The sequence below is a fragment of the Phocoena sinus genome, chromosome 4, assembly GCF_008692025.1.
Source record: "Phocoena sinus isolate mPhoSin1 chromosome 4, mPhoSin1.pri, whole genome shotgun sequence".
Taxonomy (NCBI): Eukaryota; Metazoa; Chordata; class Mammalia; order Artiodactyla; family Phocoenidae; genus Phocoena; species Phocoena sinus.
This window is the reverse complement of record NC_045766.1, coordinates 12,003,305-12,021,311: the sequence shown is the minus strand read 5'-3', so window position 1 is coordinate 12,021,311 and position 18,007 is coordinate 12,003,305. Positions and strand designations below refer to the sequence as shown.

At 40.2% G+C, this 18,007-nt stretch overlaps 1 protein-coding gene across 1 annotated transcript in view; it reads right to left on the bottom strand.

Annotated features, from left to right (window-relative positions):
- The window catches only part of NEK11 (NIMA related kinase 11), a 121,381-nt gene that overhangs the window by 35,449 nt on the left and 67,925 nt on the right, over nucleotides 1-18,007 (bottom strand). The window contains 2 exon segments of the mRNA XM_032630706.1: nucleotides 7,199-7,325; nucleotides 8,293-8,358. Coding sequence (XP_032486597.1) covers nucleotides 7,199-7,325; nucleotides 8,293-8,358 — 193 coding nt within the window.

Sequence of the window (18,007 nt, the reverse complement as noted above, 5' to 3'; positions counted from 1 at the left end):
CAACTATAGTCCAATAAAATTTTTTTTTTTAAGATACTTTACACTTTGAGTGAACAGCTTTCATCACCTTTGATAGTCTCTGGAGGCTCTTTTAAGATGGACAGAGCCTCAGAAGTAGCAGAATACCCCAAATTAACAGAAGGCCTGCCTTTCTCCCATTTTTCTCCACCAGACTTCTCCCCATTCCCGTCTGTTTTCTGTCGCAGAGTTTGGTATCACTATAAGACAATCTCTCCTGGTAGATTGCCTACTCGTTGCAAATACCCCTTCCCCTTCCTTCTCCTGGTGGGTGGGCTTCCTTCCTTGTTGATATTGGGGTTGGCCACATGACCTCCCCAGTCTCTGGTGTGAGATATGAAGGGGAAGCTTCACATGCAGGTGCAGATATAGCACAGCCCCTGCTCTCTGTCTTAGCACTAGGCAGGCTCATTCCAGACCAGGACACAGCCTGAGTCCTGGACCTGGGGCACGGGAGCAGAAGCAGAGCAGACTTGCAACCTGGAACAAAGGCTCAGGTAACCTGCAGTCCTCATGTAACGTGAAAATGAAATACATTTTATAAGTACCAGAGATTTTTGGAGCTCTTTGTTATTTCAGCAAAGCTGACTTATATACCATCCCCTTGTTTAACAGCTATCAGCAGCTTCTCATCCCACAGAAGGTAAAGTCCAAGCTCCTTTGCATGGCTCCATGGTTCATTCACCACTTGAACACTGACTGCCTCCTTAGCCTCGTGTATTTATTGCCACACCTGCTCTGCCACACACACGCACGCGCACACACACACACACACACACACTTCGTCCTCAGCTAGTCGGAGGACACAGAGCATTACTACACTTCCATGTCATTACAGTGCTCCCAGGGGCTTTCAGGAGTCAGAGAAGGCCCAGGTCACTTGCAACTACTTTCAAATTCTCAGTATATTTTCTAAAATGAAAAAATACCAAAAAAGAGTTTCAAAAATTATGATATATTATGAAAATTTTACATTTACTAGATTAACACCTTTAATATATATAAACTCATTTGGATATAACTGCAAACACATACATTTGAGGCCCATTGTGAGGGAGAAGGCTGAGGGGAAATGGCTCTTTGGGCCAGCCTTTTTCCCTGCACAGTCCACCCCTCCCCCCACAGTGAGCATCCCCTACCGTCAGTCATGGGCACTGGATCTTTCTTCCTGAAACGCATTTTGTCAAACTTTTCTCCATCCTTTCCCATGCTAAGCAGCATTATCCACACTCTGAGACTGTAGCTGATGCTCTGCACCCTCACCCTAGCAGTGAATCACTCACTCCTTTATACACCAGAGCCACATACACACTCCTTGTATTGCACTATAACAACATATGGCAATTTGTTTATGTCTGCCAATCTTTTGAGGACAAAGACCAGAACTTACACGTCTTTTTTTTTTTTAATTGGAGTATAATTTCTTTACAATGTTGTGTTAGTTTCTGCTGTACAGTGAAGTGAATCAGCTATATGTATACATATATCCCCTCCCTCTTGGACCTCCCCCACCCCATCCCACCCATCTAGGTCATCACAGAGCACCGAGGTGAGATCCCTGGTGCTCTACAGCAGGTTTCCACTAGCTATCTATTTTACACATGGTAGTGTATATATGTCAAACCTAATCCCCCAATTCGTCCCACCCTCCCCTTCCCCCCCAGGTTCACATGTCCATTCTCTATGTTTGTGAAGAACTTACACGTCTTGATGTTTCTTTCTTTCTGAGAACAACCCGCAGGCAAGAGGTAAACTGGCTTTCTGGGTGGAAAGGTACACCCTGATTTGTAGCATTTATTGATTTCTGTGGGGTTGAGAAGAGATGTGGATAGCAGAGCCTTGCGAGCTGGTCTGAGCTTGCTGCCACATGCTGCTGAGTTATGTGAGTGATGGAGAGATGGTGCTGGAGTCAGAAGGTGGTCCAGGGCTGGGATGAGCGGGAGAAGGGAAGCCAAGAGGAGTGGAGGGAGAGTCTGAGGCACATGCAAAAGCTGCTGGTCCATCTCTCAACTGAGGCCCAGGTTCTTGGGATCCATCCATCAAATGCACCTGTAAGGAGAGTACCAGACTGCTTTCCTGGCACAAGAAGTGTGGCCTCCTTTCCAGCCATTTCTTGAACTTCTTAAGATAAAGAAAATGAACAGTGCCAGCTTGTCACAATGGAGATCCAGACTACAGGCTGTGTCTCAACTCTATTTATTTTCCTCCTGACAAAGCCCAGTTCTACTCACTGCTATAAATAATAAAGCACCTCAAAACTTAGTGTCTTAAAACAACAATAGTCAATAATTTTGCTCATGAATCTATTCTCTCAGAAATTGACAAGGAGGCCTTGAATCTTCTCCCCATGGCATTTGCTGGGCAACCTCATTTGAGGCTGGAAGATCCATTTCCAAGTCACTCACATGATTGGCTGATTGGTGTTGGCCATTATGCAGAAGCTCAGCCAGGGCTAAAGCCCAGAGGTCTCGATTCCTTCCACACTGTACTCCCAGTGTGCTACACAGACTTCCTCACAACACCATAGTTGAATTCCAAGAGCAAGGATCTCAAGGGAATCAGACAGAAGCGTTGTCAACTTTTTATGACCTAGACTCAGAAGGCACATAGTAATAATTTTGCCATAATCGCAGTCTTACCCAGATTAAAGGGGTTTATTCACTAGGTGAATAAACAAGCAAATAATAACAAGTCCCAGAGAGGTGGGGGAGTGGGGAGAGTAAGTGTCCAGAGTTGCTCCAATATATCATCTAAAATGTCCAGTTTTCACCAATTATGAGACATGCAAAGAAACAGGAATGAATGATCCATACGTGGGGAAAAACAGCAGGCAACATAAACTAACTGAGAGAGCTCAGATGTCAGATTTAACAGAAAAGGATTTCCAAGCAGTCATTTTAAGTATGTTCAATGAACTAAAGGAAACTATTTAAAGAAGTAAAGTATGATAAAATGTCACATCAAATGGAGAATATCAGTAAACAGAGAGAAATTACTTTAAAACTCAAGTAGAAATTCTGGAGTTGAAAAGTACAATAACTAAAACAAAAAATTCCCCAGAAGGGCTCAACAGTAGATTTTAACTAGCAGAATAAAGAATCAGTGAACTTGAAGACAGACTGACAGATATTATGCAATCTGAAGAACAGAGAGAAAAATGAAGAAAAATGATCATTGCATCAGAGCATGTGGGAAACCAGAAAACACACCAGCATACACACAGTGGGAAGACCAGAAAGATAGGAAAGAGGGAAAAGAGGAGAAAAAAATACTCAAAAAAAGGAGGGCTGAAAACCTCCCAAGTCTGATCAAGTTTGATGAAATATGTTAATTTACATGTCCAAGAATCTCAACTAACCCCAGGTAGGATAAATGTAAATCCACACCTAGTTACATCAGGTAAAAATGCTGAAAGACAAAGAGAAAATCTTCAGAGAAAACATTAAGGTCTTGGTTGAATAAACTATTGTGTCCAGGAATAGAATACTATGCAAACATTTAGATGATATGTATATATATTTTGTTGCTACAGAGCAATGTTCTATTTTGCTAAATTAAAAAGAAACAGGTTATAAAATTATACACAGTGTGATTTTTTTTTTTTGGAGTAACAAATAAACTTAGATAGGTACATGAAGAATTTAGCACATTAAATGTCAATCACGGAGTAAGCGCTCCACAGAGGGTAGCTATTCCTGGTTCTTTTGCTGCTGTTGTATTATGCCCTTTTAAAAATCCACCAGGCCAGACTAACATTATCTGCAGAGTTTGTATCAATCATTTCATGCTCATCATTGGAAAAATATATTAATACTCAAATTTACTGCTGCTGACTTAAGTGTTTCCCTACCTCAGCTTCTGCTGAGTGAAAATAATGATGCCAGTGCTCACTCTCCAAGAAGCCTCACTCCCCAGGAAGTTGAAGCTGTCCAACAGCTTGCTCTGAACCCACACAGGAAATGCCCAGAACATGGGCAGGTGAGATCTTGCTTCCCCGAGAGGCAGCTGATGGGGCTGCTGGCTGCCAGCTACTCGAGGTCCCACATTAGCTACAGAACCTGCTGTCAGGTTGGCCTGTTTCTCCCTTTTCCTAAATCCTTCACCAGAAAACAAGCCTGTTTTCCTCTCTACCCCCTTACCCTGTCAACCCTGGGAATGCTCTTCTGTGAGGATACTTTCTTAGTCCTGGCAGACCAGGCAGGTGCTGGTTCCTCTTTGTTTTCTTCCACCTGAAGCTAAGCCTTGTCTAACATTTCCATCCAAGGTCACTACACCCTGACTCCAATGCTGGGTGTGAACTAGACTCCTCCAGTGTCCCCTACCCAGCCAACTATCATACCAGACCCCTGAACAAAACTTTGAGAGCATCCCATTATACTTTCCCCACCACCATTAACTCCACTTAAATCACCCAAAGAATGTATGGCCATCTGGTGACCTCTCACAACATGACAAATAAGGCCAACAATGAATAGTCTGTTTCCTTTCTGCTTACAGTACCATTATTCCAATAATATTGTCATTGTCCTTTATTTGTTTCTCCTACAAGAATAATAAGTTTTAACTATTCATAGTTTAAACCAATTTAAAGAACTAGTCTAGGAACCCAACTCATATATTATATTTTTCCTTTGGGGGGAAAAAGATGTTCAGCAATAACTTATACAAATCAGCCATGTTCAAAGTATTGTCCTCAGTGAACCTAATTATCCTAACTTTCCAAATAATTGTTTATAAACTTTTAGAACCTAACCCAGTTTTAAGAAAGGGACTTCCTGTACTTGATTGCTGTAAATAAATGAATCCCAAAAGTTTTAAGCAGGTTGAAGAAGGAGGACAAAGTTACATATGGGCGAGTATTAACAGATGAAAATATAGTTAGTATTATAACAATTCTTCTTCTTTAAGCATTATAAATAAATACGTACAGCCATTAATGCTAAAGCAAAACACCTGTCAATTATTCATAAGTGTTTCCAATCCTAAGACAATATTCCACAGTAACAGATGTTACACGCTGAGATTCAGGGGAAAAATTCTCAACCCCATTCAATCTAAATTTTCTAAGAGTGTCTCCGAAAGATGACTCACTACACTTATATATCTGTCACTAGAATTTATATTTCTCTGTTATTCTTTCCACTTTAGGTTCAACAGTAGACATTTCATTACCAGATACGCCCATTTTCATTTGGATACAACCAAGGTAATTACTAAATTCATAATAAGGTGGTTATTCGGGGTCATGATGATGATAAATCCTTGCCTAGAACTTTCTGAGTAGTTGGTAATCTCTGCAAGGAGAGCTGACCTAATGCTTGCAAAAATATATAAAAATTCTCCTGCATTTCTATATTTGGGAGATGTTGGCTTTTTAAAGTTTTGCCTGAGTCCCATTTTTGTAAGCCTAAAACATTATAGCAATATTGTTTGATATTCCTATGACTCTTCATGCAATACTAGGAACAGTTTTAGGTTTTTTTTTTAAAAAAGTAAGACAGACACAACTGAAACAAAAGACTCTATGCCCTCCTCTCTGTGGGCTCCTTTGCCTTGGTTTTCTAGGTGACGTCCATCCGATTTGGCAAGCAAATATAGACACCTGTCAAAAGGAGTCAGCTTTCTTGCTATACATAATTCCAAAGACTTAAATGATGAGCTTCATAAAATTAACTTACTCTTCATTCAAATGACATGATGTAACATCTTCCTGAGATACCATGTAAACTTAATCATGAAGAAATTTTATATTTAAATTATTTTTAAATGTCCATAATAATAATAAAAATAAGTGTGAAGAGATATTTAGGTATGTTACCTCAAATTCAATCCAAAGCCCAAGACTAGTTTTTCTCTAACTGGAGAAAGGTACACCAAAAAGAGGAAGAAGATTTTTCCTGAGGGTCAGGGATCCTATCACTTCTGATTTTATATGCTAAGGGCTATTGAACAGCCATGGGCAAATAGTAGATGTTCAATGAAGCGAAGTTTAAAGAAACTCATTCATCTGAACATACCTTGAGGGTTTTGTCTGGTTTTTGTTTTCCCTTTTGGAGGGAATCAGGGAACGTCGTGATTGAGAAAAGATGATAGGTGAATTGGAAAAGACCACCAGAGAAGAAACTAGTTAACAATGAAAAAAACCACTGAAGAACCTAGAAATGTATAATCCCAAGAGTGATTGAAGGAGCAGGATGGATAGGGATCTGCCCCAGCCAGACCTAATCGTGACAGTGTTCTCTCCCACTTGGGAGGGACCAGAGCAAGAACAGGAGTAATGACCTTGTTGAAAATCCCAAGGCATAACTCCTGCTGTGCTTATTTTTCCCTAACCAGAGAAAAAGTAATTTTCTACTTTATCTTCTTTAGAACAATGAAGCAGACACAATATTTCACACTGCTCATCTTTGAAAGCTCAGAACTACTTAAGTTGATTTGCATACAATAATTATTTACTTAATTAACAAGTTCTCAGCTAAATTGTCCTTTCAACCCTTAACAAGTTGAAAATTATATAAGATTCTCCTTCAAAGGAAAGGAAAATTTCCCCAATTAGGATCTATTGCTATCAACAGAATACAATTTTCCACATGGCTTTTTGCACTGAGATTTAAACTGATTCCCCAATGAGGAAGCAGAAATTCCTTTGGAAAAGAGCTCAAAGAAGCTGAGAAATCTCAAATGTATCTATCACCGAAAACCCAGAATTTTTTTTAATTTAAGTTGATCCTTAAAGCTAATATCTTTAGTAAAAACTCTTAAAAGCAACAAGAAGACAAAAAATAAAGGTAAGCTATATATTCCCCACAGAGGTGGAAGTTAACCTTAAAAAAAATAAAGCACAGTGTTTAGAATTACAAATGCTTTATGTAATAGACTAGCAGAAACATATCAAAATTTAATGTTTATGATACATTAGGAACTTTCCTTCGTGGTTCAAGAAGAAAAAATCCAAACCAAGCATTTAATCTATGAATAAAGAGAATTTTTGAAATCAATTTAATGGAATATATCAAGTTTCTAATCCAAAAGACCTTCTTTTACACTGCTTACAGAATAACTAATATTTGAAAAGGATAAAGTGAGTGGACGTAGTAAGTAAATGAGCCTAAAATCAAAATGCACTGTCTCTCAGGGTAGCAAATGAATAAGGAGCCTGGACCAGCCCATGCCCACTCACCAGATATCCGACTTTGTGTCATAACCTTTGTGTTTCAGAGCCTCTGGGCTCATATAATGGGGAGTTCCAGTAAAAGTGGTGGCTAGATCACAGGATCCCATTAAGAGTCGAGAAACTCCAAAATCCCCTTGAAATAATAATTGTTTTTTATGAATACTTTAAATCACAAAAATCAGTACTGTACTAGAAATTAACAACTGTCGAATTTGACCATTTTAATATGCAATGATTCATACCATTTTAAAGGGAAAGAAAAGTCACACATTTTAAATTATACAATACTGGTGAATAGCTTTAAAAATAAAAGCCTTATAGGAGAAAGAAGACTTTGAAAACAGGAAAGTGAATTATGTAAGCTAAAACTTTATTTCCTGGAATTATGGAAAACCAGCAACTTGAAACAAAAAGCTATTTCAAGTCTGAATAACAACAAACAGAATGATTCTGGAAGCACTGAATATTATGACTTGCAATTTTATCTGGGTGGGGGGGAGAGTTTGTTCTTCATTTACAATAAAGAAATTTCAAACAAAAAACCTGAGATTTTTCAAGAACATGACTATAAAAATTTGAATCTATCAGCTTCAGTATACTTGTCTAATTAGTTGCAAGCTTTTATGATTCCCCCTCTAAGAACACCTACATAAGATCAAACAATCCAGTAACTGTTGTGAGTGTGGGTACAGTTCTAAAGGAGAACTAACTATATCGACATTTTAATCATCTGTGATAACTGTTAATTACCTGTGATAAAATAAGTAGGGGAGTGGGAAAGCTGTAGTAATCAAACTAGTAAAACAAGTCTAATCATTTATTAATGGTTAACGCATGGCATGGAATAGGAACTCAAAAGATATTTGTTGAATCTATCTAATATGTAGCAAATGTTTTATACCTCAGTTTATATCAGGTAATCAGAAACAAAATAATTGTTTTTTTTGTTGTTGGGCACAACCAATCAAGAGCAAAAATTTAGTAAGTTTGAATAAACCAGTGATTATTCTAACACTTTTAGGTACTTTATACTCCAATTTGATATACTAATAACATCTAGAATATACTCTCTCATAGAATACATATTCTTAAAATCTTACCAATTTTAAGTAGATTATTTTTCAGAAATATATTCTTTGATTTCAAGTCTCGATGGAAGTACCCTCCTACAAAAGGAAAAAAAGGATATACAATTTCATGCAAATATAAAATTTTAAAATCCAAATATAAATAACATATATGAGTGAATGTGAAGTGATTCACACATAAATATACACTCCCAGAGATATATCTTTAAATGTTTAAAAGCTTCAAAGCCACAACATTTTCTAATTTCACTGAGAAAATCAGAGTTTTAAAACAAAGGTTTTAAAGACAGAGAAACATGTAGTTGAGAGAAGGGTGATGTACTTCCAACTATTTCAATAGGCCAGATTTTATTGTGTTTTAGTAGCATAATCTACATTGTACTATATCCAGTAACCATACACCCAGTTCACAGAGGAGTTATCACAAAGCTTTATAATCTATTATATACTATATATAATCTATTACATGCATATATATCTTTATATTTATAATATATATATTATAATCCAAATGTTCACATTTTATATATATGTGGAAATAATGTTGATGATGATATTTAATAATAGATAACACTTAAGTTTTACTGTAACCCAGCAATGTAAATTATGTCAGTTAAGACTTTCATTTCTGAAATTATGAAAAATTAGACAACTTGAAAACTTTGCCTAAAAAAACACCCAGAAATGTTGAATAAAGTATGTAAGTCTCGGGCTTCCCTGGTGGCGCAGTGGTTGAGAGTCCGCCTGCCGATGCAGGGGATACCGGTTCGTGCCCCGGTCCGGGAGGATCCCGCATGCCGCAGAGTGGCTGGGCCCGTGAGCCATGGCCGCTGGGCCTGCGCGTCCGGAGCCTGTGCTCTGCAATGGGAGAGGCCACAGCAGTGAGAGGCCCGCATACCGCAAAAAAAAAAAAAAAAAAAAAAAAAAAAGTATGTAAGTCTCTTCACATATAACACAACTGAACCCCCAAGAAAATGAGGCAAATCCTTTGGGATTATACAAAAAGAAAACTGAAAATCAGAGGGAGCAATAGGTGCTGATGTCTCAGCAGCCCGAGGAACTCAGAACTCACAGCAACCAAGACCTTGAGGCCATGTAATGTGGAGAGTTGGAACTAATATAAACACCTAAAGTCAGAATCCTATATGCAGTCCATATCTTAAGTGAAAATACGACCCAAGAAACATTCACTCACAAGTAAACAAAATGGAGAAAAAAAATCTCTCCCTTCATATTTTGCAACCATGTCTCTCTGCTCACTTACATTTGGAATTCAAATATGCAGTAGCTGTATGGCTTAAGACATCCCAAACCAAGAAATTAACATAAAAATTGGTTCTCAGCTGTTAATACCCTCTTGAGGCATCTGGCAGAAGCAAATGTAAACTGAATCAGCAGATAATATATAATAAAACTATACTTCAAAACAAATCAAGACAGTATGGTACTGGCCCAAAAACAGAATTATAGATTGATGGTACAGGATAGAAGGCCCAGAGATAAACCCACACACATATGGTCAACTAATTTATGACAAAGGAAGCAAGAACATACAGTGGAGAAAAGACAGCCTCTTCAATAAGTGGTGCTGGTAAAACTAGACAGCTACATGTAAAAGAATGAAATTAGAACACTACCTAACTCCATACACAAAAATAAACTCCAGGGGCTTCCCTGGTGGCGCAGTGGTTGAGAGTCCGCCTGCCGATGCAGGGGACACGGGTTCGTGCCCCGGTCTGGGAAGATCCCACATGCCGCGGAGCGGCTGGGCCCATGAGCCATGGCCGCTGAGCCTGCGCGTCCGGAGCCTGTCCTCCGCAACGGGAGAGGCCACAACAGTGAGAGGCCCGCGTAACGCATTAAAAAAAAAAAAAAAAAAAAAAAAAAAAAAAAAAAATAAACTCCAAATGGATTAAAGACCTAAATATAAGACCGAACACTATAAAACTCTGAGAGGAAAACACACTTTGACATAAACCACAGCAAGATCTTTTTTGACCCACCTCCTAGAGTAATGGAAATAAAAATAAACAAATGGAACCTAGCTAAACTTAAAAGCTTTTGCAGAGCAAGGGAAACCATAAACAAGATGAAAAGACAACCCTCAGAATGGGAGAAAATATTTGCAAATGAAGCAATGGACAAAGGATTAATCTCCAAAATATACAAACATCTCATGGAGCTCAATATCAAAAAAACAAACAACCCAATTAAAAAATGGGCAGAAGACCTAAATAGACATTTTACCAAAGAAGACATACAGATGGCCAAGAGGCACATGAAAAGCTGCTCAACATCACTGATTATTAGAGAAATGCAAATCAAAACTACGAGGTATCACCTCACACTGGTCAGAATAGCCATCAACAAAATCTCTACAAACAGTAAATGCTGGAGAGGGTGTGGAGAAACAGGAACCCTTTTGCACTGTTGGTGGGAATGTAAATTGATGCAGCCACTATGGAGAACAGTATAGAGGTTCCTTAAGAAACTAAAAATAGAACTACCATGTGACCCAGAAATCCCACTACTGGGCATATACCCTGAGAAAACCATAATTCAAAAAGAGACATGTACCTCAATGTTCATTGCAACACTATTTACAATAGCCAGGACATGGAAACAACTTAATGTCCAACAATAGGTGAATGGATAAAGAGGATGTGGATATGAAATTCAAATATGCAGTAGCTGTATGGATGTGGAATTACTCAGCCATAAAACGGAACGAAATTTGGTCATTTGTAGAGATGTGGATGGACCTAGAGTCTGTCATACAGAGTGAAGTAAGCCAGAAAGAGAAAAATAAATATCATATATATGTGGAATCTAGAAAATGATATAGAGGAACCTATTTGTAGGACAGGAATAGAGACGTAGACGTAGAGAATGAACATGGGGACAAAGGGGGGAAGGGGAGGGTGGGATGAATTGGGAGATTAGGTTGGACATAAATACACTACCATGTATTTAGTGTATTTATGTCAAATAGATAGTTAGGGGGAACCTGCTGTAGAGCACAGGGAGCTCAGCTCAGTGTTCTGTGATGCCCTAGATGGGTGGCATGGGGGGTGGGGGTGGGAGGGAGGTCCAAGAGGGAGGGGATATAGGTATACATATAGCTGATTCAGTTCGTTGGGCAGCAGAAACTAACACATTGTAAAGCAATTGTACTCCAATAAAACAAATAAATAAACCCCTGAGAATTTCAAATAACTTAATAGGATATAAACTATAAAATAAGTATATTTCAAATGATTAAAATAATAAAGAATAGAAAACACGAGATAGAAACAGAATATTATCAAAAAAAAAGATGATGCTGATTTGAGAAACAACCAAATAGAATATCTCAGGGGAAAATGTGACCATTGAAATAAAAAACTCAAGATTAAGACCTCAGCTTCCAACTATGATGAAGTAAGCTTATACACTAAATCGCCCACCTTCCACAGTTGTATCGAGACTACTACAAAATTTAAACAACGTAAAATTTGGGTAAATTTTTTTAACAGCTCTTTGAAGATATCAGAGATCAGTCAAGGTGAACAAAGGCAGGCAGCACTTGAGGGGCCAAAACCTAAAAGAAAAGAGATGCACTGAGATGAGCAAGCACTTCCCACTATGTTTTTGTCTCAGGCATTTGGCAGAAGCAGAGTGTCGTGGCCCAGAGCTTCCAGCAGTTTCACTGGGGATGGAAAACAAAATCTGTAGTTCAGAGATACAAAAGGCAACCAGGACTCGAGGGGCAAATTTTCCAGAGAAAAGGGAACAAAAGAGAAGTAAGTCTGACATTCTGAATAGATTTTATCCTGAGGCATTTGCTGAATCCTAAGCTGTTCCGGGGCAAGACATTCAGGAGAAAGCAGCTGCTAAGAGGTAAAAAACTAAGCAGAGTTTTCAGTAGACTCACAAAGCTGAGGAGGGGTCTTGGTAAATAACTAAAGCCTTCAGCTGAAAACCCTGAACACTGGAAATAAAGGCAAACTGGAAATAGACCAGCCCTCACAAACCTAGCCTTAAACTATCTCAGTCCTAAATGGATCAAGGTGATCTGCATCTACTACCAGCCAGCAAAAAAAATCAAATCCTCTCCAGAGGAAGATAATATCATCCAACATCTCTACACTATTTTACATATATTGTCCAACATTCACTCAAAAACTACAGGCCTGCCAAGAGACAAGACCAAATGACCAAAAACAAAACAAACAAAAACAAACAAATAAAAAAGAAACAAATCCTTATGTGATCCACCTACTGGAATTATTGGACAAGGATTTTAAAGTAACTATGATATGTTCAAGGAAATAAATGACACAATGAGAAAACTAGATTCTATAAACAATTTTTTAAAAGAACTGAATGGAAATTCTAGAATTGAAACAAATATAATTAAAATTAAGAATTTATTAGATATGTTTGAAAGCAGATAAGATGCAGCAGAAACAAAGATTTAGAAACTGGAATAATGGTTAGTGAAAATTATTAAGTCCAAGTAATGAAAAATAATATTGATACTTAGACTAGGCAAGTAGAAGATGAGTTATAGATATAATACATTAACAGTCCCCACATATATAAATATGTAAATAAGTAAATCACCACTAGGTATTTTAAGAACAAGGCAAACAGTATGTTAGAAAGCAGTTATGGGAAGTAGTTGGCTGGTGCTGTGGTAATAGAACAATAAAATGTATGCAACAGACCAGATATCAAGCTACCTGGTAAATTTTTTAAGTATAACTTGACTTTGTGGCTACAGTAAGCAAAAATGTTTCCAGAAAGAAAGTCCTTTCATGTGCTTTGTTAATATTTTTTCCTTTGAAGTATTTAGAAATCAAGTCCAAGAAATAACAAGGTGACTAGCAAACAGACAGTTGACATAAAATCTTTCTTCTAAAAAACTCAAGTAGCTCTCTACCTATGTCCCCATAATTTCTATTTTCATGATGCCCAAGAGAGTTAAGTGCCCTGATTAAGAATGGATGACAGTGGTGGTCAAACCCATGGTCGAGTTCCTGCCTCCAACTCCCCATCAGGCCATTGTCCAAACCCTCAGCCTCCAGGACCACAGCAGAGTGAGGTCTGTGGAGGCAGCCACAGCAAGTGTTTCTCAGGCCCCGAGCCAGAGTAGGACTGTGGAGACAGTATGGACAGTTTAACCTTCATTTCCCCTTAAGCCCTTATCTGAATAGTTTCTGAAACCTCAGCTCCCTCCCCACAGGTCTGTATTTGTCCGGCAGGGTCTCAGGGTGGCCTGCAGACTCTTCCTGCTGAAGGTGCTGGCATGAGCAATGGCTCCGTGGTGATGCACAGCCCAGGCAGCTCCTGTTGCTGGTCTCTGCCATGTGGCCTTCATCCTAGACTCTGAGGCGGCTCCTGCCTGGCTTCCTCATTGGTGTCCTGGGACCCCAGGACCATGATAAGCCCTCTGTGCTATAAGCCAGGAGTGATGCCAGGTCCTTCTCAAATGTAGCTACACAGTAGGAGTTTCTGACACCTGGTACTGGAGTGGGGTCTCCTTGAAAAAGTGACCTCAGGACATCCCAAGAAGTGGGAGCCAGGAGAAAGCAGGAATCTCCCACAACACCACAGACAGAACTACTCTCTGCTTTTCCATCTCCAGACCTGGGGGAGCACACCTCCATCCCCTGTCACATTTAGTAGGTCCTTTCCCTGGGAGCCTCACTATGTTAAAAATGAATTCCTCATACCACATTTTGGGAAATGTTTAGCCATTCTAATACAATACCTCACCAAGTAGCTGGGGAAAGGTGTGGGTTGCTAGGTGACAAGGTACTCATCTTAGGGAAAGTGCCCCAGCCCTGTTCTCTCCTCCACTGTGAAAGCACCAAGAACACCAGCAAATGAGATCCCTGCAGAGAAGCTGCTCTGTGCTTCATTGTAAAAAATCTAGAACCCCTTCAACAGAAGTGAGTTGGGGGTGTGTGTTTGTTTTGTTTTGTGTTTTCTGTGTTAGCACTGGGGGCAAAAAAGGAGGAGACTTTTTTGCCCCCAGAGCTTTCTTTTCTCTGCCCCTAAGAAGTTCCCTCGTGCCCAGTTCTTCTGTGGCATCCAGAGACATTTCAAAGATTAGCTAATTATTTGGACCAAAAAGAAGAAAGGCTCTAAGTCACACAAATACTGGCCCAGTTTATGGAGGCTTGGGGGACTTGGTGATGAGCCTCTGGACACAAACAGCTTTAACAAACTTAGCCCTGTCTACTTGCCAGAGGTTCAGGCCCAGGGGGGAGGAAGGAGTCTTAGAGCTACATTCTCAAGACAGCTTTCAGTGAACTGTGAAAATTCTCAGCTTTTAACAACATTATTTATAAGTGTGTATGCCATATGCCATAGTTTTAGAATATTACAAATGTATAAATAAACCAAATTAAAATAAGTACAGGAAAGCTCCAAAGGAGTAAACAAAATCTTCATTTCTTCTGTAACTTCATTCTTCTTAGTTTTTCCAAGGTCTTCTTTATCTCCTCTGCCGCTGCACTGTATCAGTCAGGGTTCTCCAGAGAAACAGAACCAGTAGAAGATACAGATATGGATATAGATACAAATGGAGGTTTATTATAAGGAACTGGCTCAAGAAATTATGGAGGCTGAGAAGTCCCAAGATCTGCTGTATGCAAGCTGAAGACCCAGGAAAACTGGTGGTATAATTCAGTCCTAGTCTGAAGGCCTGAGACCAGGTGAGTCAATGATCTGGGTCCTTCAGTCCAAGGGCAGAAGAAGATGGGATGAGACACCCCAGCTCCCCAGGGAGGCAGGAAAAAGGGGGCAAATTCCTCCTTCCTCTGCCTTTTGTTTTTTTCAGACCTTCAAGGGATGGATGTGTCCAACCACACTGGAGGGGGCAATCTACAGAGTCTACTGATCCAAATTCTAATCCTGTTACGGAGTCCAAGCTCACTCTGCTCGCTGCCAACAGGCCAATAAATCAGGAGACGAGGTATTGAGGTAAGGAATAGTGACTTTATTCGGAAAGCCGGCAGACTGAGAAGATGGCAGACTAGGGTCCTCCCAGAACACTATCTTATCGGGGTCTGGATGCCAGTTTCTTTTATAGAATTAGAGGGGGAAGTAAAGTAAAAAGGCAGAATAGAGAGGGAGAGTAAAAAGGGCCAACAGCCTTGCAAAACATCTCCTGGAATGGCCAGCCTCAGGAAGGGGATGTGTAATTTCTTCTTTCTTGCAGCCATTCACACGTGGGTAGGGTTCCTGAGGCAGGCCATTATGTGTGATTACAGTAACAAAAGCAACAAAAAGCAAAGGCTGAAGTCAAAGAAACAGATCCAACATGGAGTCAAAATTGGCTCTTCCCTGTTACAATCCCATCTGTAAACACCCTCACAGACACACCCAGAAGCAATATTTAATCTGGGCAACTCATGGCCCACTCAAATTGACCCATAAAATTAACCACCACATGCACTAAAAAAATTTGCAAGGAAATTTGCAACAGAAGAGCCAAATCCATCTTCTTCTTTATTCCAATTCCTAACTCATTTGTAAGCAGTCTATGTAATTTTCAAAATGCATTTGAATATATACTCTAGACCAGCGGTCCCCAACCTTTTTGGCACCAGGGACCGGTTTCGTGGAAGACAATATTTCCATGGATGAGAGGGGAAATGGTTCTGGCAGTAAGGCGAGCAATGGGGAGAGATGGGGAGCAGCAGATGAAGATTTGCTTGCTCACCTGCTACTCACCTCCTGCTGTGTGGCCCGGTTCCTAACAGTCCACAGACAAGTACAGGTCCATGGCGCAGGGATTGGGGACCCCTGCTCTAGACCATAAGAGGAAAAGGCTGGAATAATCCTTCATAGACAGATCTATTTTTTTGGTTATAGTTTGACAGATTTAAGTAGAAAGCTGAGGGAGGCACTGTGGTAGGCTGTATTCTTGTTCCCAAATATTTGCACCTCTTGTGCCTGGCAGCAGGTGTCTGCCTTGGGAGGAAGAGGCACCTCCACTGGGCTTGGTCACGTGACTTGCTTGGGTAAATGGCATGCAAACAGACCAGGCAACTGTCATGTCTGAGCAGAATCTTTAAGAACCATTGAGTGTTTCCCCTAACTCTCTTGCTTTTCCCTCTTCCAGGAGAAAGCATGTCCCAGACAAGAGCTTCCCCTTCAGAGTAGGCAGTGGGACGGGAAGACTCGCAGCTGATCTGCAGCCAAAGCAAGAAATGACTGTCCTAAGTCACCGAGGTTGGGGTTTTGTGTTAACACAGCATGAGGAAGGAGTTTTAGTGCTACAGTCTCAAGGTAGTTTTGAGTGAACTGTGAATACTCTTAGCTTTATACATTATTATTTATGTGTCCATGCCATATGCTAAAAGAACAACTCATGGACCACTCAGATTGACATAAAATTAACCATCACATGCACAATGACAACTCTTTGTTTCCCCAAGATCTAGGCCCTCACTTCTAATGTTTTCTTCTCCTTCTCCTTGCCCTTCCCCTTCCTCTGCTTTCCCTCCCTCTGTCTCCTCCTCCTCCATCTCCTTTTCCTCCTTCTGTATCTCTTTCTCTCCACATTCCACTCAGCATATTCGTAATTAAACGCAGCACTACTGCTTCAAACCTGTCTTTCCAACTTCTTGCTCACCCTCAGGTGATGAACAGGTTCATCTTTGACCTTCTCCTAGCACATCTCACAATCTGCTTAATGTCAAGTTTGGTCATTTCAGCTTGTCGAGTTCACTCTCACCCTTCCATGCTGCCCAGTGCTGTCACCTTGGCTCAGGTCTTACAACCTCAGGCATGGATTTTATAAAGTTTCCAGGTTGATAACCCAAGTCCCCCTCTCTCCCCTCTATAATTTATCATCTAATCCTCCCAAAGGTCTGGTCACACTACAGCTCCATTCAGAAGGCTTCTGTGGTATCAATGTCTATGCTACAAAACAAAGCCCTCTACAATCTGATCTACTTTGATCATATCTACAATCTGATCTACCTTGACTCACAGCTCCATTCATGTACTCCAAGAGCCTTTCTGATGGGACCACTCATCATTCACCCTAAAAGTACCATGTTTCCCAGCTCTGTGACTTTGCTCACTCTGTTCCCTAAGCCTGGAAAGTTCTGACCCATCTTCTACCATATTCAAAATGCACCATGGTTCAAATATCACTCCTTCCAAGAAGCCTTCATTGATTCTCCCAAGTAAAAGCATTATTCCCTCTTCTGAGCTCCTATAGCAGGGATTCCCCAATCCCCGGGCTGCGGACCAGTACCAGCCTGTGGCCTGTTAGGAACTGGGCCGCACAGCAGGAGGTGAGCGGCAGGCTAGCGAGCGAAGCTTCATCTGCCACTCCCCATCGCTCACATTACAGCCTGAACCATCCCCACACACCCCCACACACCCCTGGTCCGTGGAAAAACTGTCTTCCACAAAACCGGTCCCTGGTACCAAAAAGGTTGGGGACTGCTGTCCTATAGCACTTAAATTGTACTTGGCACTCTTATCACCTGTTTTAAATTAAGAGTATAATTTACATTAAAGTATATAAATCTTAGGCTTGATGAACTTTTACATACACATCACACTTGTAATCCTCCACCCAGGTCAAGATGTAGAACATTTCCAGCATCCCAGGAGGTTTCTTTGTTCCCCTTCCAGTTGAAATTCCCTTCCAAACGTAACCTCTATTCTGATTCACCCGACATTGGTTTTGCCTGTTTTTGAACGTCATACAAATGGA